General features: G+C 51.9%; 1 protein-coding gene across 1 annotated transcript; it reads left to right on the forward strand.

The window, feature by feature from the left end:
• The first annotated feature begins 1,429 nt into the window (after positions 1-1,429).
• Rflnb (refilin B) lies at positions 1,430-9,162 on the forward strand. Its single transcript, XM_051179980.1, has 3 exons — positions 1,430-1,795; positions 4,172-4,281; positions 6,864-9,162. Exons 1-3 carry the CDS (start codon positions 1,586-1,588, stop codon positions 7,192-7,194), a joined length of 651 nt encoding a protein of 216 aa, XP_051035937.1. The 5' UTR covers positions 1,430-1,585; the 3' UTR covers positions 7,195-9,162.
• The last annotated feature ends 690 nt before the right edge of the window (positions 9,163-9,852 follow it).

The following is a 9,852-nucleotide window of genomic DNA, read 5'->3' on the forward strand; positions in this document are numbered from 1 at the left end:
ACCTTTCACACCCTCAGAAAGTACAGAAGTTCCTGCTCTGATGCCAGGGGTCCAGTGCTGCCGAGGTGTGCATATGTTGGGATCAGTTGGAGTGGAGAAGTGTGACAACACAGGATGTCCTTGCATTAGACGCCTGCCTGGTAACATACACTGTGGATTTTGTAACCTATCCCCACATGCTCTGGGTGAATGAACACCCTCCCAGTACAGCCTGCTCCAGAATGTATCCTCTGTAGAAGGGATGAGCCTGGCTTTTCAGTTCATAGCAAGCTGCCTTCTACCTGCCATGTGATTGGAAGGCAAGGCAAGTAAGTCCCTCTGTCTCCTTATCTGAGCGTGATAGGTAGAGAGAAAGGAGGGCTGAATTTGGTTGCCAGATCTAGTCACAAATCTGCCGCGAGCAGGACAGTTGTTCTTTGTCTTGGCAGAGCTGTGGACAGGGCCGCGAAGATGGGCTGGGGAAGTCTTCTGGTGGGGCATATGGCACTTGCTTTCCAGAACCTCAGAGAGCAGCATTTAGAACTGCCAGGGAAATGTGAGGACTGTGTACTTGGTGCTGACCCTGGACATTCCTACGAGAAAAAAAACATTGAGTTTGGGTGACCCCCAAAGGAACTAGTTCCCACTGACGAAGGACTCCTCTGTCGAAGCTAACAGGAAAGGCCACAGTCTGTTTTTGGTTGTTGTTGGGTTTGTGTTTTGACATGTTTTTAGAAAGGATCCCCTCAGATGGCACAGGAGGAAAGGTCCTGTGAGTGAAAAAAACAAAAACAAAACAAAACAAAACACTGTGGCCTCCATAAGGGGATCTTGGGCCCTAACACAACATCTGGGCAGCTTGCTTGTTGGTCTCTATTGGAGATCCAAGCCTGTGACACCCTCAGAACTTCTCTGCCTGGCCTAGCCATAGCCTGTTCAGCTATGCACCCGTCCAGGGAGCGATCAACTTCTCCCTGGAGTCCAGAGGAGTAGGCTGGTCTCTCCTCCGGGGCAGACGTGAGAGCCAGAGCGGGCCCTACTGAGCCAACAGGCGGCCGTAGCCATACGAAGCACATTAAGTATTAATAATTTCCAGTTGTTTGCTCGCCCCCCCCCCCCGCCCCAGGCCTCTGCAGGCTGGGACTCAGCTCTGGCTCTGGGCTGCCAGATCTAGAGATATTAGCACCTCCCGGGGGCCGGGGGACAGGACAAGGGACAAGGATCCCTGCGCACCCCTGAGACTGGGTGGGGGGCCGGACAGAGCCCGGCAGCCTTGCCAGGGGCGACACGGCTTGCCGGAGGGGGGTGGGTTGCGGAGGGGGCGTCGCGGGAAGATCGAGGCGCGGGCAGGCTGGGAGGCGCGCGGCGGGAGCGCAGCGGCCCCTGGTGCACGGCCTCTCGGCGGCCACCACGGCTGGGCCGGCCCCCGAGGCGGGGCGGAGGGCGGGGCCTCAAGCGAGCGGGGCCGCAGGCGACACCCGGACAACGCGCCGGCGGCGGGGCGAGGAGGGCGGCCCGGAGGGCAGCGGCCCTGGCCCGCGTGTGCGGCCCACTCTCACACTCCTACACCGCGCTGGCTGTCCCCGGCCCCGCCACACGCGCAGCCATGGTGGGCCGGCTGAGCCTGCAGGATGTCCCTGAGCTCGTGGACACGAAGAAGAAGGGCGAAGGCGTCCTGGACAGCCCGGACTCCGGGCTGCCCCCAAGCCCTAGCCCCAGCCACTGGGGGCTCGCCGCAGCGGCGGGCGGCGGTGGGGAGCGCGCACCGGTCCCAGGAGCGCTGGAGCCGGACGCGGCGGCGACCCCAGCAATCCCGGTGAGTTGCCTCGTGCGCGGACTTCTCCCGGTCCAGGTCCATCCGGAGCCAGCCCCGGGGACTCCCCAGCGCTCGCTGTCGGTGCGGCCACCCGCCTGTCGAGACGGCGTGGCCATCGCCGGGAGCCGGGGCGGGAGCGCAGCGAGAGAGCCTGGCCAGCTGGAGCCAGTGGCTGGAAAATTGTCATCGCCTGGGAGGCGCGGGAGCCTAGGGAGAGGCGAGCCGCGGTCTCCTCCCTTCGAGGTGGTGGCCCCCGGGGGCTGCCAAGCTGCGGCTCGACCACATTCCTGTCGGGGCGGGCTGGGTGGGGCTCCCGGGACACGGACAGGGAACCCGGCCCTCCCCACCCGGGGGGGCCCACGCCCCGAGGCTTTGCTCCCAAGGCGGCCTCCCTCTGCCCGGACCTGGGAGAGGGGTGTGTTCCGGGCTCTGGCACAAGGCGGACCAGCCTTTGGGAGACCTGGAGAGTCAGGCTATGAACCTTCAGTGTGTTGGTGGGCCCAGGTCCTGAATACCTAACTCAGCCAGAGTTAGGATCTTAACGAAATCAGACTACTCTAGGTGGCCAAGGCTTTGAACTACAAACTTATTGCAAGAAAAACTCGTCTGTTTTGCCCTGGGTACTGTTCAGGTGGTGGTTTGCAGGCCGAGCAAGCTCAGGGAGGCCACATCCTGCCTACAGTCGAAGGGATGTGCTGTTGACTGGCCTCCAGTGGGGTGGTCAGTGGCTGTTATTCTTGAGGACCACTGTGGAGCCTTGGTGCCTTATTGACCCTGTCCTAGCAAGCATCAGCTCCTCATACTTCATTCCAAGGTGAAGCTGCTTCAGCTTGGCCTTCTGGACTTTTAGCCTCATCTTACCACAGAACAGACACTCACAGTGCTTCTGATGTCACTTCTTCCAGCTGCCATGAACCTTGACCTTCACCTTTCTCATCCAAGCCCTGAAGGCCCTTACATACTCAACTATGTCGCCTCTTCTGGGAGCTTTCTTAGACATGTTCCAGAACCTGTGGCTTAGTGTCCATCCTTCAGTGTCCCCTTGTAGATTTGTCTCTCAGTACCGCCGCTAACCCACCTCATCTCCCTCCCACACCTAGATACCCAGGGAGTGTCTACCTGCTGGGCAGGAGTAAGAGGCAGGGAAAGGGAAGCCAAATGGACTCCTGGATGAGAGTTGCCTTGGGGTGTGGGAGAACAAACTGTGGTGGCTACATAATGCTGCAGCTCCTGGGGCTGCCTGGGATGTGTCCTCCTGATGGGGACACTCCGGGAGCCAGAGAGCAGAGCAGGACTCACTGTTTGTAGGTCTGTACCCACATCTCATAACCATACCCACTCCCCCAACCTGGAGTCACTAAGCTCCATCCTAGCCCCGGAGCTGTATCTCAGGACTCTCGACTGGTCCTTTTGGCTTTTGCATCTTGTCCTGGTAACACAGTAAAGATCTCAGAGTCAACCTTCTAGGAACATTTGCCTTCTTTGCCCTGGGGGTGGGTCTGCCACTTCCACGCCCTGGCTCAGATGTAGTTCTTGCTCTTAAATTAAGCAAAGAAAATGACAGATCTCAGAAAACCAGAGAGCACCAAGGGCTGCGGAGGTCCCTCTGCACTGTGTTTATCTCTGCACATGAGCACAGAGGGCCGGATTCTAGCAACCTGGGTGACCAGAGGCTGTCACCTGAGCTTCCCTGCTGAGTCAAAGGCTGCAGTCTGCAGTGTTCCACTGTCACAGAGTTGCAGGAACCCTCTGTCTTAGATGGCTGCAAAGGGGGTGAGGCAGTAGGAGTGGGTCTTTTTACCTTAAAAAAAAGAAAAAGAAATAAAAATGCCAGGAGCTCTTCTTCCTTGGCAGCAGCTGTGGCCTTCTTTCTCTAACTATTGCTGAGATAATGACAGTGGCGGGGACTCCCGCGTAATTGAGGGCTCTGAAGAGTTAAGCTTGAGTGTGGGGCTTTCTTACCACAGGACTCCTGTGGTACAGCGGCCTCTGCCTCTGGCTCTGGCCTGAGGAGGAGTTCATCATGCCAGCTTCCTCTTCTGGCTTTCACAGACCTTCCCCCAAGTGCAGATAGAGATACAGATGTGACACAACTCACACAGGCAACAAAGCTCACTTAGGACGGACCTTCCTAAGGTGATCATCGGTCCAATGCCTGTCACTGAAAAGGGAGGGGCAGGGTTGACCTGGGATTTGACCTCTAACCTTCCTGCCCTGTCTAGTCCACTTCCCATGGCATGGGCCAGCCCTGTCCTTTGTAGGGCCAGACTGTAGTCACCATTGGGACCTCTCACTAGAGGCTCTGAGGCTCAGCCTTCTGTGGAGTGTATGCTTTGGCTGGTCAGTCATAGGTCTAACCATTCTCTCTCCCCAAAGAACCCAGCATCTCTGACCCACTCTCTGGCTGCCAGCTGCTCACCACGGCTCTGTCCCCTGTCCTTCGGCGAAGGAGTGGAGTTTGACCCACTACCACCAAAGGAAATAAAGTGAGTGTACGGACCCTGATATTATTTCTTAAAATGTTTTCAAAATTCCAGGTGTGATTGTTTATTGTTTTTAAAAGTTAATTATGAAAATGTACCAGACTATTAATAGTTTGACTTATTTTCTAACATGATAAATAAATGAAGTATCTATATGTCTAATTAGTTATGTAGCTAGTTAGTTTAAGTTTTCAGATGGGGCCTTGCTATGTTGTATTAGCTGGCTTGGCATTCACTGTATAGCCCAGGTTATCATCCAACCTTAGGATGTTACCTCTCTCTTGGCCTCTTGCGTGTGAGGATTATAGGTGTGCAACACTATAAAAGTGAGATTTGGTGTTGAAGTTCCGCCGTATGTTTTACACATTTCATACACCATGCCTTTGGGTGCTAAAAATTTTCTTTCCTGAAGCCACTTGTCCCCTCTGTCCCACCTTCAAGGTGCTGTGACCCTGTGTCGTGTTATGTCCCTGGACGAGTCCTCTGGGAATGATCTCACCCAGGATGATTGGGGGCAAAGAGTCGTGGAGAGGTCCCAGCAAAGGGCTGTCTTTCTAGTGAAAAGAATTTTACTTTTGGTGCCTGGGGGTTTTGTAGCTGGAGTTTCAGTTGCCCGAACACAAAGAGGCCTTTGATATGGAACAGAGGGAGGTTCATGCATTTGGAGGTGAGCACGTTCGCCTTTTATTCCCCTGGAGCTTGTGTTTCTGACAAAACTGGGACATGACTTCGTGACATTAGCTCCTATCAGTATCTTGTGACTCCAGGGAGAACAGACAGAATGCTGCTTCTCACCCACATGACGCGGGGATACTGATAGCAGTGAAGCTGTAATATTGATGTAGCCAAGTGGTCATTGTGGCCTCCCAGGACACATTAACCCCTAGCCGTGAAGGATGTGTAGACCTATATATATAGTCCCAGCCAGCGCTTAGGAGGCTGAGGCACGTAGGAGGCTAAGGCATGAGCTAGGGGAATTCTAGGCTAGGCTGGCCTACTTAGCAAGACCTTGTCCCAAAATAATAATAATAATAATAATAAAGCAACTGAGGGTTATAGATAGCATGTTAGTTTGTGGCCATCAGGGATGCCCTTGGCTTTCATTGATAGAGTTAGGCCCCTGGGTCCCCCAAAGCTGGGAAGTTTCCAACGAGGTAGGCCAAGCACTGAGGCCATGACTGTAGCCAAGCTTCTAGAGCCAGCCCTCAGCAGTACTGGGATTCTTCCTCTTCTCATGCAAGAACTGGCTGGTCATGGAGGGAGTGGAGAAGCTCCTTACCCCATACAGCAGCCAACTCCATCTCCTTCCATGACACAGGGCTGCTCAATGACAGGTGTGTTCAGAGAACAGGTCCTTAGGCAATGCCACTGCATGTTGTCCTAGGTCCTTAGGCAATGCCACTGCTTGTTGCCCCAGGTCCTTAGGCAATGCCACTGCATGATATATATCTTAGGTCTCTGTTCGCATCATGAAAGGAAGTCAAGGCAAGAACCTTGAGGCAAGAACTATGGCAGGGTGCTGCTTCTGGCTCACTCCTGCAAGCTTGCTCAGTTTGCTTTCTCACACACCCTAGGACCACCTGCACAGGAATGCCACTGTCCACAGTGGGCTGCACCCTTCCACATCAATCACCAATCAAGAAAATGCCCTATGGGCTTGCCTACAGGCTAAACTTGTGGAGTCATTTTCTCATTTGAGGTTCTTGAAGTTCTTCTCAGATGACTCTAGCTCGTATCAAATCGTCAAAAAAAGAAAAGGAAGGAAGGGAGAAAGAAAGGAAGGAAGGAAGGAAGAAAGAAAGGAAGGAAGGAAGGAAGAAAGAAAGAAAGAAAAAGTGGGGGAGGGGGTAGCCAGAGCACATGGACCTGTTAACATGCACTTTGCATAATGAGAAGGTGCTATGTCACTCACTAGTGTAATCTTCTGGGACCACTGTCATGTATGTTGCCAGTCATTGACCAAAATGTCTTTGTACTGTGTGACTTAATTACCCCGATAGCACTTGGCTTCATGTAGACACTGTGCCCCTTTATCATCAGAGAGGATTCTGAGGATTCTAAGCCATTAGACTGAGAGGGCTTCTAGCTTATGGAAATAGGAGTGGATTTAGGGCTGTGGCCTGCTGTGGGAAATGGTGAGCTCAAGGTAAACTTTGGAAGCCTGTGTGCTGCATTTAGGTCCCAGCTCAGACCTGGAGGTTTAGCTCAGGGGTAGAGTGCTTGCTTATCACTCCAGGCCATGGTTTCTATCCTCAGCCCTGCAAATGCATCAGTCAGTCCATTATCCATCCTTCCATCCATCCACCCACCTACCCCAGTCCATCATTCAGGGATACTGTGACCCTTCATCGCTGCATCTTGCTCTCTTGTTCCAGGGTGTTTGGGAAGATGCATTTAGATAGGTCCTGTGACAAAGTGACTGGAATAACAGGCCTCTCATAAAGTATTCCCATAGACTCTTGCTGCTGCTCCCTGATGCAGCCAAGTTCAATATCTGTACGCCTGGAGAGATGAGAGGGTCCTACTTGGGATCCCATGCTCCCCACTCAGAGAGCAGCTTCATGCTGGCTTGTGTCTCCCCACAGGTATACGTCCTCCGTCAAGTATGACTCTGAGCGACACTTCATCGATGATGTGCAGATGCCCCTGGGCCTGGCGGTGGCTTCCTGCAGCCAGACAGTCACCTGTATCCCCAATTGCACTTGGCGAAACTATAAGTCTGAGGTGCACTTTGAGCCCCGCCACAAGGCTGCACGCTTCCTCAGCACCACCATCATCTACCCCAAGTACCCCAAGACCATCTACACCACCACTCTGGATTACAACTGCCACAAGAAGCTGAGGAGATTTCTGTCCAGTGTGGAGCTCGAGGCCACCGAGTTCCTGGGTAGTGATGGTCTCTCAGATGAATGTTGACTCAAGTTAGCTACTTGGGGTTGGGCCAGCTGTTCATACACTGCCCTGGTCTGCAGACCACCCTGGACAAGCTGGGTAACATTGCTCTTGTACATCATCCCAGCCCCAGAGGAGTCTTACCTGGAGATACCTCTAAACCTAGCCAGGGGAAAAGAAAATCACTGCATCTTATAATAATAGAGGAACTTGGCTTTCTTTAAAATTTTTTTCAGATAGGGTTTTTTGTTTGTTTGTTTGTTTTGTTTAAGGAGCATGTATATATATGTTCTGGTTGGTTGATGCAATTTCCCCAAAGGCTCAATTTGATGAAAATAAGGATAGGCAGAACAAAGGGACTATGACATCAGACAGGCTGAGGGGAGGTTGTTCTCCATTTCCTGATGAAGAAAGTGGGAAAGTCTCGGGGACAGAAACAGTGAGCTTTAAGAAAGTTTAGCCATGCATATCTTCATTGCTGGAAAACAAAACAAAACAAAAGCAAAGAGGAGCTAGCTCTGGTAGCCTGTGATGCCCAGGTGTGCCCGGCCTGGAGACGAGTGCCCTGGACCATTTTTGTTTGCACTTCCATTTGATTTTTCCTGCTAATCCAAACTCTTAGCATTATCAAGATCTTTGCCATGGTATTAGGGGAGAAAAACAAAAACCGCAAAAGGAGATGCCTTTAAAACATGAGCTTTCTGCCTGTTCCGCCTTCGTCGGACTGGGTAAACAGCTAGCCCAGTCTGGGCCACCGCAGCCGTCTGGTGCTCAAAGGCTGGTTCCAGGCACAGGCTCTGCTGCAGCCCTAGCGTGCTTGGCATCTGGTTAACATCTCCCTAGGCTTGTGTGATTCCGCTCATAGGTATTTTTGGGGGTTTCGAAATACTTTCCCTTTTTTTTCCACAAGGCAAAATGCAACAGAGGCCTCTTCTTGAGAGGAATGGCATTTTAAAGAATGCTTTGGGAAAATGCATGTTGGAACTTCATGGAAAGGGATTCCACTGTGGGCTGCCTGGCCCAAGAGCAGCTGTGATAGGAGGAGGCAGATTCGGATGCGACTTGCATCACTGTGATCCAATGTCTTGATGGACCGATTCTTAGGACTTTGATAGCATCATAACTGGGAGGAATTTGGTTTAACCCCAGAAAGCAAGGAATAGTGCTTACCATCCATGTTAAGCTGAGTTCAGGAATAGGGAGTGATAATTCAAATACCACAGCCTTGCCTCTGTGGTGATGGGGGAACATTTGTTTTGTGCTATTGTATACACAGACGTGACTATGGTGGACTTGAGTACGAATCAAAGGTGTTTGCCGGCTGAGCCAGCCACCACAGCAGGAACAATGCTGGCCCAGTGTGTGCTGTGCACCAGGCTGCCCCTGTTCCCCTGCTCCTATCCCAGGCCTGGCCCTTGCTCCTTAGAACCCCCTGCCAGGCCCCACAGTGTTGGAGAAAAGAAAGTGGCAAACTGATTTTTCTTCCAGCATTGGAAAGAACAAGCTGTACATATTTCCATGACATCCAAACCATGTCAAGTGGGTTACAGAGTCCCGGCCTTCTGTGATGTCTCTGGGTCTGTGAGGATGGCTTCCATCTGTCTAGAAATCAGAACTGAGAACATGCTGGCTCCCCTGGGGTCATAGCAGAGACCCATTATCATGGAAAAGAGGTATAAAGATAATGGCTCTCACCTGAAGACTGTGGCACTGTCTAGAGCCACACCACCTAGTCCATGTCTGCTGCAGGCAGCAATGTCTGGTCTCTTGTACTTTTAAGTCATCCCCCTGGGCAGAGAGATAGCTGGCTTCATGGTCCCAGCTGACAGCTCAGTTGGGGACACACTGGGGCACACAAGCTCTTCAGTCAAACTCAGAGTGACAAATGCTATTTGGCTTTGGAAAAGCATTTATCAGCAAAAGTGGATTTTCTATCTGACTTTATAATGTCACTGGAGTGGGAAATATAATTTCTTAATTTCTTTTTGCAAATACAGGGTGTTTTGGGGGGGTTGTTGGTTTGTTTTTGTTTTTTGTTTGTTTGTTTGTTTAGTTTGGTTTGGTTGTTCGAGACAGGGTTTCTCTGTGTAACAGTTCTGGCTATCCTGGAACTTGCTCTGTAGACCAGGCTGGCCTCAAACTCACAGCAATCTGCCTTCCTGTCTCCCAAGGGTTGGGATTAAAGGTGTGCACCATCCCGAGCCCCACTCCCACCCTGTCCAAATACAGTTTTTAAATTAGGAAAATCACCAAGGATTTGCTCTGCCTCTTTGGAAACACTTGTTTTGGTTCAGAATGATACCTTAAAAAATCTCTCTCTCCCTCCCTCCCTCTCTCTCTCTCTCTCTCTCTCTCTCTCTCTCTCTCTCTCTCTCTCTCTCTCTGGTCTTAGTTAGGTAGGATCATGTTAAGTTCAGGCAGAACATTCTAGGTGTGGATGGGACCAGAACTGTATCAGTAAGTAGATGTGAGAGACTGCGGATGTCTACTGTGGATGGAAAGGTGTGGGGTTATAGGACAGGTCATTGTCTAGGAGCTGGCTGTATGGAGCTGTTTGTTGAACCTTCTCTGGTTCTCAAGCTGCAGGCTGGGAAGCTGGATGACATGCTGGAGCACCCTGATGGCAGTGTCACCAGCCCAGAGCAGATTCCTGATGGGTGGTGGAGTGGAAGAGGTTTTTAA

This window comes from Phodopus roborovskii, unplaced genomic scaffold, assembly GCF_943737965.1.
Source record: "Phodopus roborovskii unplaced genomic scaffold, PHOROB, whole genome shotgun sequence".
NCBI classification, from domain to species: domain Eukaryota; kingdom Metazoa; phylum Chordata; class Mammalia; order Rodentia; family Cricetidae; genus Phodopus; species Phodopus roborovskii.

Bases quoted from the DNA above. Each gene is read 5' to 3' on its own strand.
- Rflnb (XM_051179980.1), top strand. From the start codon at position 1,586: ATGGTGGGCCGGCTGAGCCTGCAGGATGTCCCTGAGCTCGTGGACACG. The intron at 1,796-4,171 runs GTGAGTTGCCTC...CTCTCCCCAAAG, and splicing joins CGGCGACCCCAGCAATCCCG to AACCCAGCATCTCTGACCCA. The intron at 4,282-6,863 runs GTGAGTGTACGG...GTCTCCCCACAG, and splicing joins CTACCACCAAAGGAAATAAA to GTATACGTCCTCCGTCAAGT.